This window comes from Bos indicus, chromosome 29, assembly GCF_029378745.1.
Source record: "Bos indicus isolate NIAB-ARS_2022 breed Sahiwal x Tharparkar chromosome 29, NIAB-ARS_B.indTharparkar_mat_pri_1.0, whole genome shotgun sequence".
Taxonomy (NCBI): domain Eukaryota; kingdom Metazoa; phylum Chordata; class Mammalia; order Artiodactyla; family Bovidae; genus Bos; species Bos indicus.
Window position 1 is genome coordinate 35,004,497 of NC_091788.1, and position 26,832 is coordinate 35,031,328.

At 45.4% G+C, this 26,832-nt stretch overlaps 1 protein-coding gene and 1 non-coding gene across 3 annotated transcripts in view; one reads left to right on the forward strand and one right to left on the reverse strand.

Annotated features, from left to right (window-relative positions):
• The window catches only part of LOC109554632 (opioid-binding protein/cell adhesion molecule), a 1,067,951-nt gene extending 1,056,949 nt beyond the window's left edge, over window positions 1-11,002 (forward strand). For both annotated transcript variants that reach the window (XM_070783260.1, XM_070783259.1), the window contains exon 8: window positions 10,205-11,002. In XM_070783260.1, the coding sequence (XP_070639361.1) occupies window positions 10,205-10,386 (182 nt within the window). In that variant the 3' untranslated portion in view covers window positions 10,387-11,002. The remainder of the gene's footprint in view (window positions 1-10,204) is intronic.
• Window positions 11,003-20,456: 9,454 nt separating this feature from the next.
• TRNAW-CCA (transfer RNA tryptophan (anticodon CCA)) lies at window positions 20,457-20,529 on the reverse strand. Its single transcript has one exon. It is a non-coding gene; the product is annotated as a tRNA-Trp (tRNA).
• Between the last annotated feature and the right edge of the window lie 6,303 nt (window positions 20,530-26,832).

The following is a 26,832-nucleotide window of genomic DNA, read 5'->3' on the forward strand; positions in this document are numbered from 1 at the left end:
CACCATCTGCAGTGATTTTGGAGCCCAGAAAAATAAAGTCTGTCATTGTTTCCCCATCTATTTGCCATTAAGTGACGGGCCCCAAGGCCATGATCTTAGTTTTCTGAATGTTGAGGTTTTTTTTTTTTTTTTTTGAATGTTGAGTTTTAAGCCAACTTTTTCACTCTCCTCTTTCACTTTCATCAAGAGGCTCTTTAGTTCTTCGCTTCCTGCCATAAGAGTGGCATCATCTGCATATCTGAGGTTATTGATATTTCTCCCGGCAATCTTGATTCCAGCTTGTGCTTCATCCAGTCCAGCATTTCTCATTATGCACTCTGCATATAAGTTAAATAAGCAGAGTGACAATATACAGCCTTGAGATACTCCTTTCCTGATTTGGAACCAGTCTGTTGTTTCATGTCCAGTTCTATCTGTTGCTTCTTAACCTGCATACAGATTTCTCAGGAGGCAGGTCAGGTGATCTGATATTCCCATCTCTTTAAGAATTTTCCACAGTTTGTTGTGATCCAGTCAAAAGCTTTAGCATAGTCAATAAAGCAGAAGTAGATGTTTTTCTAGAACTCTCTCACTTTCTCTATCATCCAACAGATGTTGGCAATTTGATCTCTGGTTCCTCTGCCTTTTCTAAATCCAGCGTGAATATCTGGAAGTTCACACTTCATGTACTATTGAAGCCTAGCTTGTGGAATTTTGAGCATTACTTTGCTAGCGTGTGAAATGAGTGCAATTGTGCAGTAGTTTGAGCATTCTTTGGCATTGCCTTTCTTTGGGATTGGAATGAAAACTGACCTTTTCCAGTTCTGTGGCCACTGCTGAGTTTTCCAAATTTGCTGGCATATTGAGTGCAGTGCTTTCACAGCATCATCTTTTAGGACTTAAAATAGCTCAGCTGGTGTTCTATCACCTCCACTAGCTTTGTTCATAGTGATTCTTCCTAAGGCCCTCTTGACTTCGCATTCCAGGATGTCTGACTCTAGGTGAGTGATCACACCATCATGAGTATCTGGGTTGTGAAGATTGTTTTGGATAGTTCTGTGCATTCTTGCCCGGAGAAGGCGATGGCACCCCACTCCAGTACTCTTGCCTGGAAAATCCCATGGACGGAGGAGCCTGGTGGGCTGCAGTCCATGGGGTCGCGAAGAATCAGACACAACTGAGCGACTTCACTTTCACTTTTCACTTTTATGCATTGCAGAAGGAAATGGCAACCCACTCCAGTGTTCTTGCCTGGAGAATCTCAGGGACGGGGCAGCCTGGTGGGCTGTCGTCTATGGGGTAGGACAGAGTCAGACACAACTGAAGCAACTTAGCAGCAGCAGCAGTGTGTTCTTGCCACCTCTTTTTAATATCTTCTGCTTCTGTTAGGCCCATATCATTTCTGTGCTTTATTGTGCCCATCTCTGCATGAAATGTTCCCTTGGTATCTCTCATTTTCTTGAAGAGATCTCTAGTCTTTCCCATTCTGTTGTTTTCCTCTATTTCTTTGCATTGATCACTGAGGAAGTCTTTCTTATCTCTCCTTGCTATTCTTTGGAACTCTGCATTCAAATGGGTATATCTTCCCTTTTCTCCTTTGCCTTTTGCTTCTCATCTTTTCACAGCTATTTGTAAGGCCTCCTCAGACAGCCATTTTGCCTTTTTGCATTTCTTTTTCTTGGGGATGGTCTTGATCACTGCCTCCTGTACAATGTTACAAACCTCCATCCATAGTTCTTCAGGCACTCTGTCTATCAGATCTAATCCCTTGAATCTATGTCACTTCCATTGTATAATTGTAAGGGATTTGATTTATATCTTACCTGAATGATCTAGTGGTTTTCCCTACTTTCTTCAATTTAAGTCTGAATTTGTAAATAAGGAATTCATGATCTGAGCCATAGTCAGCTCCTGGTCTTGTTTTTGCTGACTGTATAGAGCTTCTCCATCTTTGGCTGCAAAGAATATAATCAATCCGATTTTGGTGTTGACCATCTGGTGACATCCTTGTGTAGAGTCTTCTTCTCACGTTGTTGGAAGAGGGTGTTTGCTATGATCAGTGAATTCTCTTGGCAAAGTTCTATTAGCCTGTGCCCTGTTTCACTCTCTACTCCAAGGCCAAATTTGCCTGTTACTCCAGGTATTTCTTGACTTCCTACTTTTGCATTTCAGCCCCCAATAATGAAAAGGACATCTTTTTGGGGTGTTAGTTCTAAAAGGTCTTGTAGGTCTTCGTAGAACCATTCAACTTCAGCATCTTCAGCATTACTTGTTGAGGCATAGACTTGGATTACTCTGATATTGAATGGTTTGCCTTGGAAATGAACAGAGATCATTCTGTCATTTTTGAGATTGTATCCAAGTACTGTATTTCGGACTCTTTTGTTGACTCTGTTGGCTACTCCATTTCTTCTAAGGGATTCTTGCCCACAGTAGTAGGTATAATGGTCATCTGAGTTAAATTCACCCATTCCAGTCCATTTTAGTTTGTTGATTTCTAAAATGTTGATGCTCACTTTTGCTGTCTCCTGTTTGACCACTTCCAATTTGCCTTGATTCATGGACCTAACATTCCAGGTTCCTATGCAGTATTGCTCTTTACAGCATCAGACTTTACTTCCATCACCAGTCACATCCGTAACTGGGTGTTGTTTTTGCTTTGGCTCCATCTCTTCATTCTTTCTGGAGTTATTTCTCCGCTAATCTCCAATAGCATATTGGGCACCTACCAACCTGGGGAGTTCAATTTTCAGTGTCCTATCTTTTTGCCTTTTCATACTGTTCATGGGGTTCTCAAGGCAAGAATACTGAAGTGGTTTGCCATTCCCTTCTCCAGTCATATACCATCTAGAGAACATCAAATCTGGTTGGAATATAACAATTTTGGGGAGAGAGGGGTTCTGGAGCATCTTTCATAGGATGTCAAATCTCCGTTAACCTTTCTGATGAGGGGAAGAGGAAGCAGAGACTGAGGAGCAGGGCAAAACTAAGAGGCAAAGGGTGAGCAGCAGAAAGTTTCGTCTTTCTGGATGGTTTCCTAAAAAAAAAACTGAGTTTCTCCAGATAAGCTCTTCCTAAAACTATAGGATTTAGGGTGAAGACATGGCTCACTTGCATTTACATGTTTAACAGCATATCTTATTTCAAAATAAGAATATTTACAGTTCTTACCCGTCTTCTATTTGTTAAGGCCTATAAGGGGCTTCCCTGGTGGCTCAGTTGGGAAAAAAATCTGCCTGCAATGCGGGAGACCCAGGTTCAATCTCTGGGTCGGGAAGAAGCCCTGGAGGGGTAAATGGCAACCCACTCCAGTATTCTTGCCTGGAGGATCCCATGGACAGAGGAGCCTGGTGGGCTACAGTCCGTGGAGTCAAAGAGTCAGACACGACTGAGCGACTACCACTTCCACCAGGTTTCTGTCACTTTTCATGTCCTACAAGACATATTTCCTTCTCTGTAAGTTCTCCAAGTCCTTTCTCTTCAGAGACATCAAGTGATACCCGTTTCGTCTCATCTTCATTAATACAGTGGTAATAATTCCTGCCTCAGAAGACAGACTGTGAGAATCATTAGGTGTGAATAAGAAAAGATATGCAACACGGTACCTGTTATTTATTAGTTGCAAAACAAACATGAGTTGTTTTTTCCTCTCCTTCCCTCAGCTTTCCCTCACTGTCCTCATGTACCTGATCCTCTATTTAGGGGACCCCAACCTCTGGGATCTAATGCCTGATGATCTGAGGTGGTGCTGATGTGATAATAATAGAGATACTAAGCACAATAAATCAATAAATGTACTGGGCTTGGATCATTCTGAAACAAGCCCCCAACCCCACTGTCCATGGAAAAAAATCTTCCACAAAACTGGTCCCTGGTGTCAAAAAAGTTGCTGCATAAGATAGAATCTCAACTCTGTTTATTTCTTTCAAAAAACTGGGGAAAAAGTATTTTATGAATTATTTATTTATTGAAGCCTAAAAGGAAGGAAGGCACCTCTGAGTATTGGATAATTCAAGGACACAAGCTTGGAAAGTGGGAAGAATTTTTGTAGAACCTCCAGGAAGGTTGAAAAAGTAGAGAGGGTGGAAGTGCATTTCAGTCTAATAAGCTTGTGTCAGCAGCTAATATGTGACAAATAATGAGGGCACATGCGTGAGGGATAGAGCGACTGTCCAGGAAACCCTGGTCCCGAGGATGTAGAACTACATCATGTAGCAGGTAGTGTCAAGGCCACAGGAGCCCAGGGCAAGGGCAGGCAGCCAGACTGCAGGGCTCAGGGCTCACTTGCAGCAGAGAGGCCTGAGCTGGGTCTTACAGAGGCAAGAGGGCTGAGCTGGGGAAAGAGAGGCAAACAGCTAAGTAATGGGAGAAGTTTCTCCTTGAGGAGCCTGTACAGATGTGAGAAGCATAGCACGGTCAGGAACTTCGAAGTGCAGATTATCCCAAGACGGGTAAGGGCAGGGGAAGCATAGCAGGAGACAGGGTGGAAGGGGCAAGCAGGGACAGGTCCTTAAATCTCCAGAAATGTTGAGATGCTTGGACTTGTCTTAAAAGAGGGGAAGTGTAGAAGGATTTAATCAGTAGGGTAGCTAAACCATATTTGCAATTTAGGAAGATCACCATGTCAGGAAAGCAGATTAATGGGCAAAAAAGTAACATGTTAGGGTTAAAATCTTTCAGGTGAGGAATGATAAGGAACACTAACCAAGTCGGGGGTGAGTTTTAGAAGAGAAATCAAACAAGAAGGACTAGATGCCTGGGGTGATGGAGAATGTGAAATATGAGGAATATTCCAGGTCTCTAAGTCAGCCAACTGGGTAGGAGATGGTACAATTCTAAGATTCTCAAAACAGGAGGATGATGAGGTCTCATGCAATTTTTGATGTATTCATTTTCAAAAATCCTTAGAACTTCCAGGTGGAGAGGTTTAAACACCATTAGCGTCTTCCTGAGTCATCTAATTATATCATCACCATCCACAAGGGACCCTGATTTCCTTCTCTGCTTCCCACTTTCATTCCATAAGAACTCTAACTCCTTGGATCATCTGCAATTCATTCAGCATCCTCCACTTGCTCTGCATCTTGATTTTGTTTGACAAAGGTGTTGCCTTCATCGCTTGCTGTGATGGAAGAGGAGAGTCAGGAAGTACCAGATGAGTTAAGCAGGAAGAAGGCAAACCAGCACAGCTACCCCCTACCTAGATAGGATCTGGCACTTTTCATGTCTAGTGCAAGAGGCCCAACCTCAGTTCAGCGGGTGACGGGGTGGGAGGGATGACCAAGCACCGAGATTCATCTGTTGTCTGCATTGCAGTCAGGCAAGTCCCGTCTATTTCCCACGTTGTTCAATGTTAGAGTCAGGCAAGTCCTCTGTCTGTTTATCACATTGTTTGATGCTCATTTGCTCGTGAGCAAATTTCAGAAAGGTTTGTAAGCTTCCAGACCTCATCAGAGAGCAACTTTAAGAGGCATACATTCCACCTGAATGACTCTTCTTGCTCTGTTCATTCCCCTCCACCGCCCCGATGATCCCAGAGAGACCCGCAAGGAAGGTTGCATCTCAGCAGGAGGCATCGTGTCTACTGCATCTCTGCACCATGAGTTGTCTAGGAGGCCCTATCGGTGCATGTAAGCACTTAGCCATGTGAGTCTGGGCCCGCCCGTGTGTGCTGCTCAGAGGCGAGGGGGTGGAAGCTGCACACCAGGGAAAGCTGAGTTGAAATCCAGATTCTGCCATAGATGAGTTGTGTGCCTGTGAGCTTACAGCAACATCTCTTACAGCTTCAGTTTCCTTGTCTGCAAAGTTGTGTCTATAATTGTCACGGCACTGCTGCGAAGTGGATGAGGGCAGACACTATGGGAAGAACAGGCAAGCTACCAGCTTGGATGCTCTGAACAGGGAGGTGGCCATGCAGTGAGTCTCTTTCTTTCACTTTCAGCTCTGTCTTGTCCCTTCTACAACCACCACCCCCAACTACCCCACATGATGGTCCCAACATGTCGGGGGGGACCATCCCCTACCCCACAGAACAGGAAGAATGGCTCTACTTAGATATCATATTCTCAGAGCTGTCCTTAGGGTCACAGGAAGTAACACATGAAGAGCGCCAGGCAAAGCATCCAGCCCCTGAGTGTTAAATAATGCCACTTTCTCCCCTCTTTCTCCTCTGCTTCCATGTGGTCCTAGGCGGATGAGCAAACTGACTTCAAAAGCACAGAGGAGTTCCCTGGCTTCCCTGATGCCTGGACCCCACAGGGTGGGAGATGCTTTCTGGGTTGGCTGAGGAGGAAGTCAAGCTGGGCGCTACCCATGGAGCCTGCTTCCTTTTTCACTCTTGGCCTCATTCCCTGCAAGGCGAGCTTGCAAGGACGGTTGCTCTGGTTACAAGACCAAATCACTGCTGTTTCTGTCTCTTCCTCCGTGAAGGTCTCGGGGGAATCAGCTTATTAGAGAAGCAGTGGCTGAGTGATGGAGTCGGCTAGGACAGTAAAGGGACTCCTTGGAGGTCCTCAGATACAAAGCCCCCGGTTCTTCTCTTGATGAAGCCAGAGCCTCCATCTCAGGGCTGCCTGGACAACCCTATCTGCGACTGCTCCCGTCTGCTGTCTTCCACTTCATACAGCGGTGCTCTGGTATCAGAGTCAGTCTGCGGTTTGAATGTGCCCGCTTTGATGTCAATCCTTACTGTAGAGGCAGAAGCTCCATTGTCCCTGCCCAACTCTTCCCTGCACTCTCTCTGGTCATGGGCAGTTTCATCGCTCTTCAATCTGCCCCTCTCTTTCTCAAAGTTCTTACCTTAAGAAGCTGGAAATTGCTGAGGAATAGAGTAAGACGTGACGGGGATGTGCCCAGGGTGAAGATGCACAATCACGGTGACATGCTCAGAAGAAAGAGACACTGTGGCTGGCCCAGTGTGCTTTGCACAGCTGTGTTATGACAACGGCAATGTGTGTACAGGGAGGAGTCAGGCAGGATGGAGGGAGAAGAGCAAGGGCCTAAGGGAGACAGCACTTAATGTTTATTGAGCTCACGCATGGACCTAGCAGAGCTAGGAGCTCTCCCATGCCTAATTCATATAGTATTCAAACCACCTCAAGCAAGATGCACCATCTCCCTGGAGACCAGAGGTAGGTGCTAGGGATCTCCATGGGGCTAGAAGTCAGCAGGGTTGGAACCACCTCCACCCTGGGTCCCTCTGGCTCCATACCCCACACTCTTCCTGGTTCAGGGTCCACGGCCCCCTGTTCTCAGGGCTCTGTTGACCGAACCGAGAGCAGTCACTTAAGTCTGTGGACATCCACCTTCCCTGTGAGCTTCCAGAAGGGAAAGTGGGGTGACGCATATTGAGAGAAAATGGCACCAAGTCCCAGGACGCTCTCTTGGCTCCAAGGGTCGGGTCTAGAAGATGCCTGTGCTCTGCGGGTTGCCCCTTTCCATTTTGCCATCAGGGAGCAAGCCCCAGGGAGAGGTGGCTCATGAGTGCCTGACCCTAAACCAAGCACAAGTCTGAGAGCCTCTGAGAAGCAATACACAGAGGGAATTGTTGATCCTGCATAGAAATGAAGGGAGGAAAGTATTTAATTCCAGGCTCCCAGGACACAGGAGAGGGTCATGTTTTCTAGTTTGAATGAAAAAGAGAGAGATCACCAAAAATCACTGCCTAGGACAACAGATTATGGATGATGGAAATACAGACGCTATTCAGCCAAATGTGACTCCATTCAGGCCATTAGGAACCACTGACTTATAAATATAAGTGCCTCTATCTCTGTGAGAATTTCTCTCTTCCCCCGTTGACTCCTCTGTCTGTCACAGAGCTTGCTTCCCCAGCACCTACCACGGTACCTGGTGCATTGAAAACCTCAGTAACTGGTGCATAAGTGACTCCTTGGCTTTTGAGTTGAGGAACCTGATCTAAACAGCCCTTGAGCAGAGGCTGTGTAGAGATGCCCTGGAGACGGAAAGGGGGCAGTCAACACCAGTAGGGTGAAATGGGTGTGAGGTCCACGTTTTGGTCCCCAGCGTTGATGCAGTGAGGTCAGGGGTTAGGAAGAATCACCCAGAAGCAAAAGACGTCGAGACGCGAGATTTGTCATAGGACTCACCTACTCACTCCGTTGTCTAAACGAGAACGGGTCTGAACAGAACAAGTCGTCTCTTTTCGCCTTTCTTCTTTTTGCTTGTTTTGTTTTGTTTGCTTGTCTGTCTGTTTCCCTTTGGCAGGAATACTAATCTTGCATTTTTACAAGCGTTCATGTTTTAAGCCTGGATCTCACCGCTCACATTTTTCAGACAAAGCCCCTACAACCCAGAGCCTGTGGTGAGCCCCAGACCTCCCAGCTGGTAGCACCCAGACGAGATGAAAATGGGGCCGGGCTCCTGGCCTCTGGTCCCTCACTGACCCTCTTCCTCTGCTGACCAGCTCTGTTCTCATTCTAGAACCAAGGTATCTTCTTCCCCTACTGGCTTCCTGGTGGAGGCCAATCTTCCTCATTTGTATATTCCTTTTACTCATAGGCAAGCCTTGTGACCCCCAAAGGGGGACCTGTGCCCACCCTTGCTTGCACTAGCTTACCTGGCGGCTTCCTGTCCTAGTTCACTGGGAAAATGCAAGAGGAGTGAAAAGTCACCAGCCTCCATGCCCGTGACTGAGTGTGAGGAAGGCTGAGAAGGGCAATGCGACGGGGAGTGGATTAGATCCGGGCCTTTGCACCTGTGGGCTCCCCACATCCATTACCCAGTTTGTAATCAGATGTGCCAGAAACACACTAAGTCCAATAAAGGACCCAGCGAAATTAAATATGGTCCCTATACTCCAGGGAGTAGATAGAATTAACATGACCACACACACACACACACACACACACTCACATGATTAACATGTTAATGGTGGGACTCAGAGGTCGCATCCCTCTGGGGGAATCTTTGCAGGTGATCCAACCCCAGGGGTTACTTTAGATCAAAAGATGCCTCCGTTTCCTGCACAGGCTGAGACCAGCCCCCCAGACTCCTGACCTGGTCCCCCCAGCAGCCCCCAGGGCTCCATCATCCTGGCCTCCCAACAAGAGGCTCACCACAAGGAGAAAGAGGTCCACCCGGGGGCTGGGAACACACAGCTGCCACCGCCCCCACCCCGACCGGCGCGTCAGTAAACAGCACCACCGCAATCAGTTTGGCTTTTTTGATGAAGACAAAACCATAGAGGAAAACCATTAGAAGAGGTAATAAAGGCCCTTCTTGTACAGTTAATAGAGAGCCTCCTGGATGGAACAAGCCCAGCTGTTGCTGCTGAAAATTTACTTCTGTTTTCAAGTTCAAATAGAGACTAAAACATTATCTTCGCGGGAATTGATTTTACGTCTCCCAAACACATATGCCACCTTAATTGTGATTTGTGTGATAGTTCAGCTGCTGAAAGCTTTCGTTTATCTCTACCTGGTTAAACAACTTTAAATAATAACAAGTCAATATATCTGTCTATTGACCAGGGCTCTTCTCACATCTTCAGAGCTCCACACAAGAAGAAAAAAGCGTTAACCCTTTGCAGCCCCAGACTGGGACTTACATCCGTTCCCCTGGGCTCAGTTTTCATGGGCAGATAAGTTGATCAAAAAATGAAATAGGAAGGAGGGGACATGTGTGTGTATACCTACGGCTGATTCATGTTGATGTATGGCAGAAACCAACACAATATTGTAAAGGAAGTAGCCTCCAGTTTAAAATAAAGAAAATTTTTTAAATGAAATGTATAGAAACGAGCAAGGGCTTCTCTGATGCACTTTCCTGCAGAGGCTGTTGTATTGTTTGTTGTATTTTAGCTTCAGTACCTTCTTGAAAGGGAGAAAAGTCTGATCCCTGTGAAATTCTTCTGTACTAAATTTCCTCATGGGCTTTGGTTACAGGAATTTTGCTTTTGGATGGCGCTTGGGATAAGAATATTAAAGATGACAGCTTGATTTGAAAGGTCCGCGTAAACAAACATCCACAGGCTTTCCGTAATGTTTCTTAGGCAACATCCTTTTTTCTTGGAGGCCTAATGTTATATGAAGTGTAGGGGTTGGGAGGAGAGGAGAGGGCAAAGGGGGTTGTTTTATTCATATGTGCATAAGCCTACAGGGCTTTGGAGGGGGAACATTTTGGTGGTAATGATGGTCATGGAGTAAAGGTTGAGGTTGTGTCCATTTTTTTTGTTTGTTTTTCGATAATCCAATTCATTCATCAGCCAGGAGGAAGACAACCATGGAGCAAGCCAGGAATTCAAGAGCTCAGCTAAGCTCTGCCCAGTCCTGGAAGATCCGCCCTGCCCGCCTTGTAAAGCAGAGGATGCTGGCCAGCAAGGAGCCGACCCCCTCGGCAAGGGTCAGCAGACCCTCCTCTGATCAGTGGGGTCCACTCCTGCCCTGAACTTCCCTGCAGTGTCAGGGGTCAGTAATGCACAGAAAGGTTGCGGTCTGCCTCCTCCCAGGCTGCCCGCTGGGTTAACCAGAGGTAGAGAGGGGGCACTGCCCACTCAGCTGTGATCCCCAGCCACCCCTCTGTGCGACTGGTTGCTGCACCCCAGGGTACAGAGGGGACCAGCATGCAGTCCCTGCAGTCCTGGAGAAAGAGGTCAGTCAAAGAGCACTCTCCACCCTTATTTAGGTGCTCTGGGGATGGGAGGGACTGGAGGCAGCAGTAGATGTCCTGGGTGAGTTCAGGGTTAATTGGTATGTTAAAGATTCTTTTCAAGTTTTCGAAAACTTCTTTAAGAGCTTTGTTTTCCAACTGATAGACTCTCCTAGTCCATTTAAAATACACTCCTCCTGTCTCTCTTTCCTCCCTGCCGTTTCTCCCAGAAAGCTCCATAAATAATAATGTCAAGGTAAATAATAATGTCAATAATAACAATAAAAGTACTCATAACTGACAGATTGCTTATAAACAGTGAGCTGTGAAGATGGGAATGTATCATTAATTGCTAATTAAGAAAACACTTCTCTCGGGCTTGTGCTCACCTGATAAAGAACATTTCTTGACTCTTTCCCGTTTGTTCTCCTTGTGTTTTCCTGCGGGGCACGAAGTGTGTATTAATTATCTGTGTATCTTCAGCCATGAATGACTGACTGACTGACGGAATGAATGAATCTATTATTATTTTTTTTTAATTCTGTAGTTGCTTCCCTGGGTGTGTGAACATCCTGCTTTAATGCTAATGTTGACATGACATCTGTGCCAGGACTTTCTAGCTGCTGTAGCCAGAGGGCCTCTGGGGCCCCAGAGTGGAGGCTCCCTGAGTCTGTGTCAACACACCCTTGGGATGCTCTGTGTGTGTGTTTCATGGGCAACAGTGAAACAGCAAAAGCTGCCCATTCCCATCTTCTGACACACCATCAAATCAACTCTTGTTTCACACTTTAAGTTTCAGTGTGTGTGCGTGTTTGTGTGTGTGTGTGTGTGTGTGTGTGTTTGTGTTCAGTCGTGCCTGACTCTTTGCGATCCTGTGGACTGTAGCCCGCCAGGCTCCTCTGTCCATGGGAGTCTCCAGGCAAGAATACTGGAGTGGTTGCCATTTCCTCCTCCAGGGGATCTTCCCGACCCAGGGAGGGAACCCAGGTCTCCTGTACTGGCAGGTGGATTCTTTACTGCTGAGCCACCTTAAGTTTCTAGTTCTCTCCAATTCTTTTCCTCATACAAAGGCAATTAAATTGTTTTTATTGGACTATAATTGCTTTGCAATGTTGTGCTAGTTTCTGCTGTACAAAGCAGTGAGTCAGCTACATGTATACACATATCCCGTCCCTCGTGGCCCTCCGTCCCAGCCCTCCCCCAATCCCACCCCTCGAGGTCACCACAGAGCACTGAGTTGAGCGCGCTGCACTACAGAGCAGCTTCCTGCTAGCTATCAGTTGTACCCAGGGTGTGCATACATGTCAATCCCAATCTCCCACTTCATCCCACTCTCCCCTTCTGTGTCTGTATCTCCATTCCTGCCCTGCACATAGGTTCATCTGTATCATTTTTCTAGATTTCATGCAAAGGCATATTTACAGAGATGTAAGCAGAGCAAAGACACAATTCTGTATTACAGCCGCTAGGATGCAACTCTGTATCTTCTCTAGATTGTTACTTAGGCTGCAGGGAGGAAGAGGGGGAATGGGCACAGTGCTTCACTTGGCACATAATAGTTGCTAAATAAATACCTGACCATTAAATTAAAGGAACAGCACCTCTCACCTCCGGAGTGGATTTTCTCCCATGGAATCTGAGCCTGCAGCCAGAGGAACCTCAGTAACCCTGTCCTGTGATTTCTGATGTAAATAAACTCTCTACCCCCGTTTTTTTTTTTCTTTTTATTGAAACCCTCCACATTCCTTATGACTGGTTCCAAGGGGAGGTATGCAATGAGGGGCCATGGGGAAGGGCCAGAAAGTACCCAGGAGGAGGCAAACAACACCTGACCCTATGTCAGCCCCAATATGATCCAATGCTCGCTTTGCAGGAGGAGAAACTGAAATCCAGAGAAAAAACTGCCCAATGAAAGGAGAAGGCAACCCGGCAGACAGCCCAGCGCACATTCCCCTCTCCCCGAGACCTGCCCGCTTGCAGAGAGCTGGGCAGTACAACTCACTGTAAAGCCCTGCTCTCCTCTGGAGGATGCCCCAGCTCATCCCTTCCCTGCACACCTGGGAGGAGCCCGGAGACCCAAAATCGGGCCCAGGGCCAGAGGCTCCACTGCGACAGGAGAGACCGAAGGGCTGGCCTCGCTCCCGCTGGGCCAGGAGACACGCTTAGTCATTTGTTCCTGGGACTGAAGGAGCATTTGCCAATTTTTGGCCTGGAAGCCAGGCGTGGGCCATGCTCAGGGTTCAGCGGCTGCAGGGCCACCCCTGCGGCGGTTCCAATTCTCCCTGTGTGCACAGGGGGGCGCTGGCGACACGTCTGCTCCGCAGCTGCTGAGCAGATGATTCACCCACTTCTCAGGGAGCAGAGACTGCATTGCAGGCTGCAAGTCTGCTGTTCCCAGGCCCCCTCCTCCTTCAGGGTCCCTGCTCCTCTGATCACCCCTAGCCCCCACTCCCAGCATGCTGGTCAGCCAGCCCTGTACCTGCTCATGGAACAGGCTGCTTTCTGCAGAACCCTCGGGTCATCTTTTCCCTTAAGTGTCTCCATACAAAAGGTGCTGTTGGTGCTGCCAGACCCCTGTGGTCATCTCCGGGCCTCCAGCCTGGGGTGAGGGGAGCACCACAGGCAGGGCTCCGGCCCTAACACCCTCCGTGGCTGGGTTACCTCAGACAAGCCGGTTTGCCTCTCTGAGCCTTGGTTTCCTTCTCTGTGGAATTGAGTCACAGTCTTGGCACAGGGTGCTTTTGAGGATTAACAAACACAAATTTTATGTGAGCGCCTGACACAGTGCCGGAGCCCAGAGGACACTGCTGAATGTTTCCAGGGCCACGGCCTGTCAGGACTGTGCCCTCACTGGGTACCGGATTCTGGGCCGTTTTTTATGTGTAGCGAGCCTGGTGCTGGGCACCTGGCAGGCCACCTAAATAAGACTCAGTTCCTGCTCTCAGGATGCCCGGGGACTGGGGAACTTGGGGCATTGGTGCTGGGACAGCAAGGGAGGGACCCAGCCCACCGGAAGCGGCAGCAGGAGCAGGAGAGGAGTGTGAGGACCCCTCCCCTGGGCCTGAGGCAGCCCAGACGCAGGGAAGCAACACGTGGCCACATCCCAACCCCCAGAACCAGAAAGCTCATGACTTGGAAGTAAGACAGAGAAGCCAGGGCTGGACTTCCTGCCCCTCTGGCTCCAAACCCTGTCACCCTAATGGTGTCCCTTACATCTGTGAGGTGAGGCAGCCCCACCACCCACAGGGGCAGGTTGGAAACGTAAACGAGAGATGATGAATGGCAATATTCTCCACACAGGAGTGAAAACAAATGTCTGGGAGCTTCCCTCCCTTGCCTCAGGCTGACAACAGCTCATGGCCCAGATGTCTCCTTGGGGTTCCCCTTTTGAAGGTGCCCCAAGTTTCCCCTGTATCCACTTTTCTTCTTGATTCCTCAATAATAATAATAATAATAATAAGATAAAATAGGGCTTCCCTGGTGGCTGGGTGAGAAAGAAACCACCTGTCAATGCAGGAGACACGGGTTTGATCCCTAGTCGGTGGAAGATCCCACATGTCACCAAGCAACCAAGCCCATGAGCCACAACTACTGAGCCTGAGCTCTAGAGACCCTGCTCTGCAACAGCAGAAACCACTGCAATGAGAAGCCTGCTTGCCACAGCTAGAGGCAAGTCCGAGCAACAATGAAGAACAATCAAACCTGAAATAATTACACACACACACACACACACACACACACATATATTTTTAATGTCTTTCCTGAGACTGAAGGACAAAAAAGGCAAGGGGTTCATTCACAGAAGATATTCACACCGAGGTCTATAATGATCGCCGTGTTTTTTTCTTTCTGGGCTTATTTGTGTTTTAAAAAGAGAAGCTCTGCTAGACTTGTGAACCTATAAGAGGTAGAATGTACTTCCAGATCAGGTTGCATTGGGAGTGTGGGCTTTTCTACCACCCTTTCCCTGATCAAATACTTGGATCCTCAAGTCTGAGAAGAAACTTACCGAGTCTTTCTGTTGAATCTCAAGAAGCCTTGATGCATGTGTGGAAAATTTCTGTTTTTTCTCCAAACTTTGCCTTCAAGGGACACTCCTGTTCTGCTTAATTTTGTAGAGAAATAGCACTCAGTCTCTAACTTGACTTGCGTGACCTCTAATATTTTCTTTTTTTCTGACCCAGATGAACTTCTTAGTTTATTGAACTTTGTGCAATCCCACCCCTCTTTTGACATGACCCCTGTATGCCTGGGTCTTCCCCTCTTCCCCTCCCCAAATTTTGAAAATATACTTTTGCCGTAGAACATGCTTTAATTTATTTTGAGGGATTTTCACTGCCCTTCAGTCGACCCTGGTGAACTGAATGTATTGATCTCTATCTGACCCCATCCCTCAAGATTTTCACACTATGTTCTTGGAATTTGATGAAGGAGAGTATGACATAGCACGTTTATGGTTTTATTCCATCAGCCATTCTTCCCTGGTGGCTCAGAGAGTAAAGAATCCACCTGCAAAGCAGGATACATGGGTTCGATCCCTGGGTTGGGAAGATCCCCTGGAAAGGGGCATGGCAACCCACTCCAGTATTCTTCCCTGGAGAGTCCCATGGACAGAGGAGCCTGTCAGGCTACAGTCCATAGGGTTGCAAAGAGTCAGACACGACTGAGCAACTAAGCACACACACATTCATAGACAAGTGCACTGTTGGAATTATCTAGTAACTCCTGTTGCCTAAAAATCAGCTGAGCCATGGAGGACCAGGGGGTATCTACGGCAGCTCTACCATCTTCCTTGTCCTCAAGCATCTCCCTAGGGTTCCCAGCAGAACAGAATCACCTCAAAACTATCTCCTCTCTGATGCACATTCCTAGCTGTGACTGGGTTCATCTCATTTCCCACTTCCTCTCTGCAAAGCAGTTCTCCTGGTCTTAGCGAACATGCTGTCTATTGTTTCTGCTTCTCCCTCTGAAATGGTTCCTTTAGTATGCTGGGAGAAAAGAGACAATTTTCTTGTTCATAGTTTTCATCACCACCTGTAGTAGATGGAAAAGTGGTCCCCTAAACCAAACACATGATTGTCCCTGTGGGTCAGTCATGAACCCACCCTCCAATTCATGCAATCCATTTGTTGTTCTGTTGCTGAGTCACGTCCAACTCTTTGCAACCCCATGGACTGCAGCATGCCAGGCTTCCCTGTCCTTCGCTATCTCCCTGAGTTTGCTCAAATTCATGTCCATTGAGTTGGTGATGCCATCCAACCATCCCATCTTCTGTTGTCCCCTTCTCCTCCCACCTTCAATCTTTCCCAGCATCGGGGTCTTTTCTAATGAGTCAGCTCTTCACATCAGGTGGCCAAAGTATTGGAGTTTCAGTTTCCGCATTAGTCCTTCCGATAAATATTCAGGGTTGATTTTCTTTGCTGTCCAAGGGACTCTCAAGAGTCTTCTCCAGCACCATAAGTGAAAGCCTCAATTCTTCGGCTCTCAGCCTTCTTTATGGTCCAAATCTCACATCCATACATGACTACTGGGAAAACTATAACTTTGACTATCCAGACCTTTGTCTTGAAATCCATAAATCTATCCTTGTATAGAAACAGAAAACAAAACAAAACAGGGTGAGTCTCTCCAGTTCAAAATCTCCAGATGGGAAGAGTATCCTAGATTACCCAGTGGACACTAAATGCCATAACATGGATCCTTACCAGAAAGAGGTAGAAGAATATTTGACGTATGGAGAGAAGTTCATGTGAAAACAGAGCAGAGAGAGACTCGAAGATTTCAGCTTCGAAGATTGACATGATGCAGCTACAAGCCAAAGAACACTGACCCCATCAGAGGCTGGAAGGAGCCAGGAATGCATCTTCCCCTACAGATTTGGAAGGGAGTATGGTCATGCCAACACCTTGATTTCCACCCTGGCATACTGATGCCTGACTTCTGGACTCTAATTGTAAGAGAGCGGCTCTGTGTTGCTTTAAATGGTCAGTTATGTGATAATTTGTTCTAGCAAACACAGGAAGTCAATCCAGCATCTGTGACCTCTTTTCAGACACTTGGAAGTGCTTCCCAATACTAATTGCCTTTTGATTCATTTATTTATTTATTTTTCTTTTCCATGGTAGTTTATTACAGGATATTGAATATAGACTGCCTCTTTAGAGGCTCATTGCAACCCCATGTGATACGTCACAGGGACAATCACCACCACTTCCAGCCCTGTGAACTTCTGAGCGTGTGATGTCTCCCCAGGTGTGTGTAGACAACCTTAGATATGTCCAGTCTAGTGCTGAACTACGATGGGAAGTCACCTTCTGCCTCAAACACATAAAACATTACGTAAAATATGTATTTTATTTATTTATTCATTTTTAGCAAATGGTATCATACCCCACAATATCTATAGCCTGCTTTTCCTCTTGTTTCCATTTTACGTTAGACCATGGGCATCAGTACCTGTAGATCTTACTCATCCTTTCTTTTTTTTAATTTTAGTTTTTTTAATTTTTTAATTGTTTTTAATTGGTGGATAATTGCTTTACAATGTCGTGTTAGTTCCTGCTGTACAACAATATGAATCAGCTGTAAGTATGCATATATCCCCTCCCTCCAGAACCTCCCTCCCTCCCACTCCCACCCACCATCTCACCCCTCTAGGTGATCACAGAGCACCGAGCCAAGCTCCCTGGGCTATATAGCAGATTTGCACAAGTCATATTTTTGTTTTATTCTATTTTATTTTGGCCATGATGTGTTGCATGTTGGAGGATCTTAGTTCCCCAACCAGGGATGAAGCAAGCGCTCCCTGCAGCGGAAACACAAGATCTTAACCTTTGGGCCACCAGAGACGTCCCAAAATAGATGTTTTTTAAAGAAATCAAATATGTAGCCAAGCTCGGAAATCAAAAAGGGACTAACTCCAGTTTCCAGAGGAAAGACGGAACACATGGAAGAAAGCCAGGCTGCGAGACCAAAGGACGTGTGAAGGAAAATGGGCAGGATGGACACCTGAGGGGCCTCAGACCTCTCTGGGGTGGGGTAGGGGAGCAGCTGAAAAAGCCAGGAGCCTGGGAAATGTTAGAAATGCTTGGAAAAAAACTTCACTTTCTGGCCTGAAGGAAGCCAGGAAGTAATAACACTAGTTGCACCCCTGGGGCACAAAGGATTCAACCACAGAACTCAGAGAGGGTATTCTGCACTGCAGATGGATGTAGACCCAAATTTTTGTATTAAATAAAACCGGTTAGGAACCTGCAAATTAGCAACAATTTAACAGAGGCAACTAGGACACCAAGCTTTCTGGATGCTTCTGTGGTCCCCAGAACACAGGAACACTCACAGAAGACATGTCTGGGAAACAGAGTTCATGATCCAAGGTGCTAAAATATGTACAGAAATCCAATATCTCAGTATTTAAAGTAAAAACTACAACTGTGAGAAATCCCTAAAGTAGGAAGACATAATGTGCGTGTGTGCAGCTAAAAACACACTCAGAAAAGAATAAGTAGCTTAAGTAAATAAATAAAGATGAGCCTGTATATACCGTGGTGCGCGTGTGTGCTCAGTCCCTCAGTCATGTTGTTGCAGTGAAAAGGTAAAAAGAGGAATGAGTTTTTCTCTTTCCCTTCCCTGAGAACGTAGAAGAGAAAGAGAACAGGGAGCAGACCTGATCATTCCTCGTCTTCTACTTTAACTGCTCCTAACTCTGAATGTCTGAACTAAGTTTGCTGCTCTGCCCTCTAACTCTGCAGGGGCTAAACTTCACACCTATTTTCCTTTGACTCTATGCTAAATACATCCCCTATCTAGTGTCTGGGGGTTCCGAGGGCTTCCCTCATAGCTCAGTTGGTATAGAATCTGCCTGCAATGCAGGAGACCTGAGTTTCGGTTCCTGGGTTGGAAAGATCTCCTGGAGAAGGAAATGGCTACCCACTCCAGTATTCTTGCCTGGAGAATCCCATGGACAGAGGAGGCTGGCAGCCTACTGTCCATGGGGTTGCAAGAGTCGTACACGGCTGCGCGACTAAACCACTACCACCATATAGTGTTTACCCTTACAGCCCCCTCCCCTTGTTGTTACGTATCAGAAAGAAGGCTGCAGAGCCACAGAACTGCCAGACCCAGTTACTAGATTACAGACGCCAGCTTATGACTGTCTTTGAAACAATGAAAGAGGAAGAAGTCAAGATCCTATCACCTTCTGCTCCTCATCACTGACTCCAGACTGTGAGCCCTTGCCATATATAAGCCCCTAGACTCCTCATGGAGCGGAAGCACAGGTCTTGAGGCATGAGCATACTGTATTCCCCACTTTACCAGCTGAGAATAAAAACTGCCTTTCTATTTGCTCCAAACTCTGTCTCTGTATTTTTCATTTGGTGGGTGGAGAAGGCCAAGATTTTGGCTGGCAACAGTGTCTGACTCTTTGTGACCCCATCGACTGTAGCCTGCCAGGCTCCTCTATCCATGGGATTCTCCAAGCAAGAATAGTGGAGTGGGTTGCCATTTCCTACTCCAGGGGATCTTTCCTACCCAGGAATCTAAACCACTGCATTGGCAGGTGGATTCTTTACCACTGTGCCATCTGAGAAGCATATATATTATGGTAAAAGGCACTTAAGTCATTTCACTCGTTCATCTATTCCTTCAACAAATGTTTATTAAATACCAGCGACAAGCTGGGATACAAAGATGAGTAACATTGTTTTAGCCTTTGTGGACCACGTTTTCTCATGGGAAAGACAAAAAATATTAAAGTAAACATGGAATAAGTTGCCAGCTGGTGATAAGTGGTATGAAAAATATAAACTAGCCCAATGGAGACAGACCTTTAGATAGCAGCATATATTTGAATGCTATGGAGGAACAAGCTATAAACGTCTAGAAAAGAGCTAAAGGAGCAGATGTAAAGGTCCTGAGGTCAGCTTGTGGTTGGATGTTGAAGATGTTGAGAGACATCAGGCTAGATCTGAATAAGGATGAAGGGGACTTGGCAGATGAAATCAGAGAGGCACCCAGAAGCCTGGTCATGCAAGACCTTGTGAGTTTGATTAAATAAATAAATAATCTTTTCCCCCTAAATGAGTTGGGGGAATCACTGGAGTTTTGTGAACTAGGAATAACAGGATCTGACTTGTGTATTTTTAAAGTAATATTCCTGGTTGCTGTGTGCAGTGTAGATTAGAAGAAAAAGAAGGAAGGGAGGCTGTTGGAAGACACGCCGTCATCCTGGCTGGATGTTAGGGTGGCTTCTCTCAGGTGCCATCGGTGGAGAGCACGAGAAATGTTTGGGTCTAGGATTTGTTTTTAAGTGACTGCTAATGGAATTTATGTTGATAGGAGAGCACGACAGATAAAGAGCCAATCCAGAATGCCTCCTGTTTTCATCTGAACGCTGGAACAACCTTTTACTTGTGTCTATCATGCCTTCCAGACAATGAGGCAGTACTTCATTTCACATTAGTGTTAATATTTTGTACTGATACATCTGGGAATCTGGTCAAGTTCCTTTCCTCTGGGGTCAGATGGTCATAGGAAACTTCTCAGGTGACAAGGGGGTGGTAAGGACGGGTTGAGGGAACAGAGACAGGATATCAAATGCAGCTGACACCTGTGCATATAACCCATTTGGGCTTCTTGGGTCTGTTTGAGCCTGGTCTCAAAGGTACCACTTCTGTTACCTGATGGACTTCTGATAGGCCTGCCCAACTTTATAATTTAGTAGGCACAATAGATTATGCTATTGTTCAAACATATTCACTCTCCTCCCTCCCTCCAGAGGAGGTGTTTATGTCTCAGTTGTATTTATTTTTTTAAATTATTTATTTATTTGGTTGTGTTGGGTCTTAGTTGTGGCATGTGGGATCTAAATCCCTAGCTGGGGATTGAACCCAGGCCCCCTGCATTGGGAGCATGGAGTCTTAGCCACTGGACCACCAGGGAAGTCCCACCATTGATGTTTGACTTGGTCACAGACCTTCTTTGACCTCAGAGTGTGCAGAATGCACTTTCCTGCCCCTTGACATTAGACTACATTTGTGGAGTTTTAGAAGGTGCTTGTAATTCAGAGCTTCCGATGCACTTCTCTGTTTAGGCTCTGCCCTTTTGCTCCTTGGCCGTTTTGCAGGTTACAATTCTTTGGTTTTCTGTGGTCAGGAGCTCAGTCTCTACTACACCCCAGTCTCTCACTAGAAGCTGTTTTTCAAGTGGAAAGTGGTTCCCTGATAGGTAAATCATAGACATCTTCTCTGTGACTTCTATTAGAGTTCAACAAAAATGTCACCTGTATCTTCACCCACCCTGGTTCTTCTGTTTCCTGAATTATATGGCCCAGGAGGCCGAGCAGCGTGGTGTGCAGTCTGAACCTACAGAAAACCCTTGCATGGAAGTCTCTGGATGGCTCAATAAGTTATCTGAGGCAATAATCCCAAATGATGCATATTTTACCTCAGAAATCCTAAATGGCAACCAAGGGCTATGCCTCTAGCTTACTTGAAGGAGGTGAAGAGCGCAGCCAGTTGCACTTTGCAATGATACAGTATATCTCAGACTGCAGCACAAATGTGCCATGCTTTTGAATTTCTATAACTTTTACGTAGTTTGAGTGAACTCCGGGAGTTGGTGATGAACAGGGACGCCTGGCGTGCTCCGATCTATGGGGTCACAAGGAGTCGCAAGGTGTCGGACATGACTGAGCGACTGAACGGAACTGAACTTTTACAAAACATTTCTCATTCCGCAGTTGGTACATGTGCTTGTGTATGTATACATAGACACACATATACTGCTACTGCTACTGCGAAGTCGCTTCAGTTGTGTCCAACTCTGTGCGACCCATAGACGGCAGCCCACCAGGCTCCCCCATCCCTGGGATTCTCCAGGCAAGAACAGTGGAGTGGGTTGCCATTTCCTTCTCCAGTGCATGAAAGTGAAAAGTGAAAGTGAAGTCACTCAGTTGTATCCGACTCTTAGCAACCCCATGGACTGCAGCCTTCCAGGCTCCTCCGTCCATGGGATTTTCCAGGCAAGAGTACTGGAGTGGGGTGTCTGATTAAAGTATTTAGAGCCACGCTACTCAAAATTTGGTACTCCAGGTGCTGCTGATCCATGATAAATAAATAATCTTTTTCCCCTAAATGAGTTGGGGAAATCACTGGAGGTTTGTGAACTAGGAATAACAGGATCTGATTTGTGTATTTTTAAAGTAATATTCCTGGCTGCTGCATGCAGAATAGATTAGATCCCCTGGAGAAGGAAATGGCAACCCATTCCAGTATCCTTCCCTGGGAAATCCCATGGACAGAGGAGCTTGGAGGACTACAGTCCATGGGGTCACAAAGAGTCAGACATGACTATGTGACTGAACATCAGTAACAACAAGGGATAACTTAATAAGTATAGAAAGTAGGAGCAACTGAACACTTTCATATATCATTTTTTAATCATTTTTTGTCTGTATGTTTTTTTTTAATTTTATTTTATTTTTAAACTTTACAATATTGTATTAGTTTTGCCAAATATCGAAATGAATCCACCACAGGTATACATGTGTTCCCCATCCTGAACCCTCCTCCCTCCTCCCTCCCCATACCATCCCTCCGGGTCGTCCCAGTGCACCAGCCCCAAGCATCCAGTATCGTGCATCGAACCTGGACTGGCGACTCGTCTCATACAAGATATTATACATGTTTCAATGCCATTCTCCCAAATCTTCCCACCCTCTCCCTCTCCAACAGAGTCCATAAGACTGTTCTATACATCAGTGTCTCTTCTGCTGCCTCGTATACAGGGTTATTGTTACCATCTTTCTAAATTCCATATATATGCGTTAGTATACTGTATTGGTGTTTTTCTTTCTGGCTTACTTCACTCTGTATAATAGGCTCCAGTTTCATCCATCTCATTAGAACTGATTCAAATGTATTCTTTTTAATGGCTGAGTAATACTCCATTGTGTATATGTACCACAGCTTTCTTATCCATTCATCTGCTGATGGACATCTAGGTTGCTTCCATGTCCTGGCTATTATAGACAGTGCTTCGATGAACATTGGGGTACACGTGTCTCTTTCCCTTCTGGTTTCCTCAGTGTGTATGCCCAGCAGTGGGATTGCTGGATCATAAGGCAGTTCTATTTCCAGTTTTTTAAGGAATCTCCACACTGTTCTCCATAGTGTCTGTACTAGTTTGCATTCCCACCAACAGTGTAAGAGGGTTCCCTTTTCTCCACACCCTCTCCAGCATTTATTGCTTGTAGACTTTTGGATCGCAGCCATTCTGACTGGCGTGAAATGGTACCTCATCACTACAGCTAAGCTTTTGGCTCTGTAGTTTATAAAAGTATTAGTTTGTGGATGTTTGGAAATTAAAATAAAACAAAACAAGAGTACAACAAAGCTATTTAAACTGACTTTAGCCACAGATAATATGTGAAGACTTTCTCTGGAGTTCTACTTTCACAGTTCCACACCTCAAGTGTTTAGAGCTGAAATGATGTTATAGCAGGCTCCTATTGTTATGAAGCTTTATATCTATATTTGCACACTTATCAGAAATTCAGCAGAAAACACGTAGAGTTCCTTGATCTCAGTGTAATATTAGCAACAAAAACACAATTTCAATGACCTCTACCCATGTTCATGGCAACTTAAAAACATATTGCTAAGTAACTCATGAAGTAAAGAAATCTTAGTAGGCTTATAAAATATCTAGAGAGGAACAACAAAGAAATCTCTATACATCCAAATTGCAGGTTGTGTTTAAAGTAATAATTGGGGGAAATTTTATAGCATTAAATGCACAAAATGAAAAAGAAGAAAATCTGAAACTTGAGCTATTCATTAATGAATTATGCATTCAATCACAAATCTAGACCATGAAAAATAAACTATGTAATGAATGAAGGAAATAATAAAAATAAAAGTAAAGATGATTGACACAGAAATAAACTAAATGGGTCTTTAGGAATTTTTAACAAAGCCAAAAGCTAATTCTATAAATTAAAATAACACAATAGAAAATGTATGGCAAAACTTTAAGAAGGAGAGAAGTGGGAATAGAAAATTATAAGTCCCCAATACATTGATTCAGTCTTGGTTAAAATTAGAATAAATCATAGGCTACTCATTTAATTCTAAATAGTGAGAAATTTTAAGTAGAGTGTTTGTAGATACAAGTGTTTTTTAGCCAGATGGCAAAAAGTTTTCTTTTTTAAGATTATATCTATTTTTCACCTGTACTTTTGCAATAATATTGCTTTCTTAGCTAGTTTATTTGCAAGAAATTCTCCTAAGAGGTTCTAACTGAAGCGGTTTACATGTGTCTTATAAAATATAACTCTAAGGTCCAAGGTTATGATTGGTGCAATGTATGTTAATATTGTTGTGGGAAATTGTGTTTATTGATTTCATATTTGTTCTAGGAAGTAAAATTTACTTATAAACCTTGCCAGGTATGCCCATTCAGTGAGCCTTCAAAGATATCTTTAGAATTAAACTCAAGCACATAGGCTATCTTAGAATTAGAAAAGTTAGTCTAAATTTTCTCCCTAGAAAAGTATCAGTTCTAGATAGTTTTACAGATTTCACCAAATTCTCAGAAAAGAGAAACAGATAATTCCTGACTTACAAAACTGTTTTTAAAAGGTAAAACTACTCAACTCATTTCAAGCATTAGTATAAAACTGACCCAAACTGAACAATGATGATACAAAAAAATCATAATCTTGTGTGACTTATAAACACAGAAGCAATATTCATAAAATAGTGAGGATAATATTGCATAAAAATACATCACGACTAAGTAGTATTTGTCCCATGTTTACAAAGATGTTCAACATGAGATAAGCTTCTAACATACCACTTTAATAAAACAGGGAACGTGCTATGATCAGTGAAATGGGTCCCAGAGAATAATACGATGCAACTTAATGTTCAGTTATGATTCACACAAGCTCTGAGCAGAGTGGAGTGAAGGGCATGCCCATGACTTGTTTAGGAATGCCTTATTAGCTCTATCTGACTCCATTTCTCCTGCTTTACACTCAAGCTCGTGTTCCCTTTTCCTCACTCAAGGATGTCACTTCTAAAACCTCCACCTTTGTCTTCTGCATCTTTTCCCTTGCGGTTGGATGATTCTCATCAGCACAGTAAACTCGCAGTTTCTCTGTGCTCTGCATCTTTTGTTTCTCTTGTAGCTACAGCTTCAGTTTTCTGCTCTCCCTTCCAGTAAAACTCTGAAGAGTGAGCTCCTTTTCCTGTGTCAGAAGACTCTCTCCATCCTAATCCCCCAGTGAGGGTTTGTCTGCGTGTTCTATGGCACAGGAACTCATCTAGGTCTATGTTCAGTGGTCACTTCTGACCTCCTCCTCTGCTGACCCTTCTACAGCTTTTGACACCCGTCTTCACTCTCCTCCTGTTCCACAACCTGCATTTACTTCCTAGGATGTCAGAATCCTAGTTTTCCTCCTGACTGGCAGGCCTTTCTCCTTCACCTTTCCTGGTTCCTCATCACCGCAGTCTCTTATTTTTAGAGTGTCCCAGGGCTTAGTTCTCAGTCTAAATGTTTTCATCTAATCTCATGACTTTTGTTGCTGTTCACTAAGTCATGCCCTACTTTTTGAGACCCCATGGGCTGCAGCATGCCAGGCTTCCCTGTCCTTCACTGTCTCCCAAACTTTGCTCAAACTCATGTCCACTGGGTCAATGACGCCATCCAACCATCTTGTGACTTTAAATACTTAATATCCTGATTTTAAATACTTTCTATTTGCCAGTGTCTCTCAATTTTTTATCTCCAGCCAGACCTCTCTTACCAACTTTGAATGTCAGTTTGTAATTTCAGGTCTCTTCTTGGATTTCTCATCCATGGCTCAAGCTTTCCAGATTTGTAGTCAGGCCCTGTCAGGTGGCTGCTCTCTTGCTCTCTGTACACCTGTGTCTGCTTCACCTCCACCCTGTCCTCTGATTTACCTTCCTATTGCCCCAGGCCCCAGCTGCTGGAGTGTTCTTAACAAAGGGGCTATGCAAGGCATGTGCCTCTGCCGGTTTCCCTGGTAACTAATGAGCCCCACCTGATGTCAGTTCCCCTCTAACTGATAATCTCCTCCCACCACCCCCAAGGAGGACTGCTGGCCTGCCTCCCACTGCACTGGCTGGGGTGTTACTCCAAGACCTTGTTTGTGATGTGCAAGCTCCCCATCCATTAAACCATCCATGTCTATGTTGCTGACACTGGGCTGTTTCTTCTGTCTTGAATCTGGACTGCCTGCGGGGTGCAGCCCAGCACCATGTCTGGATTTAGATGCTTCATCTTCTCCACCTTCTTCTGTTTAACCCTGGACTTTCCTTTTTCCATTGAGAGAACAAGCCTCTTTCTGATTGCATAGGCCACAAACATAATAATCTGTGATGAGGGCTTCCTTTCTTTCACACATCAAGTCCAGTTCAGAAGAACACCCAGGAGTCGGTCACTGCTCATTTCTCCTCTTATCCACTGCCTTGAACCTTGTCTGAGGATTTCTCTCTTCTGGAGGGTTCATTCTCCAGTGTTGGTGTTCCCCAACGTTTGGTTGCTCCCCACAGCCCTGCAAAGCCCTATACTTAGCCACGCCTTAGACAGAAGATACAGCCAGGAGTTGATGACAGCAATGGTTTAATAAATAGATGGGCAATCTTACATGTCTAGAGCAAAAGGGTTCTGGAGTGACACTCTACTATGGATGGTGAGCAGAAGACAGCAGCAGTCTTTGCTCCCGAGAAAATGATGGGAGCAAGAGGACAAGTACCAGTTATAGGAGGAATTGACATCATTATATCCCGCAGCTCTACTGGGCTTCCCAGGTGGTAATAGTGGTAAATAACCCACTTACCAATGCAGGAAACAAAAGAGACACGGATTTGATCCTTGGGTCAGGAAGATCTCCTGGAGGAGGAAATGGCAACCCAACTGCTGTATTCTTGCCTGGAGAATCTCATGAACAGAGTAGCCTGACAGGCTATAGTCCATGGGGTCGCAAAGGGTCAAACACAACTGAAGTGACTTAGCATCATGCATGACATCTGATTGGCCCATTGGTTAACAGGGAAACCAGAAGAGCCTGGCCCTCCTAGCTCCTTGGGCTAAGGAAGGAAGGTGCTTGTTAAGCTGTCTGAGGAGAGTCATCCTGATCTAGAGATTGGGACAATCACCAGCTGGGGGTGGAGGGGAGGATGTAGGTATTCACTACTAGGCTCTGCTCCTAAGGAT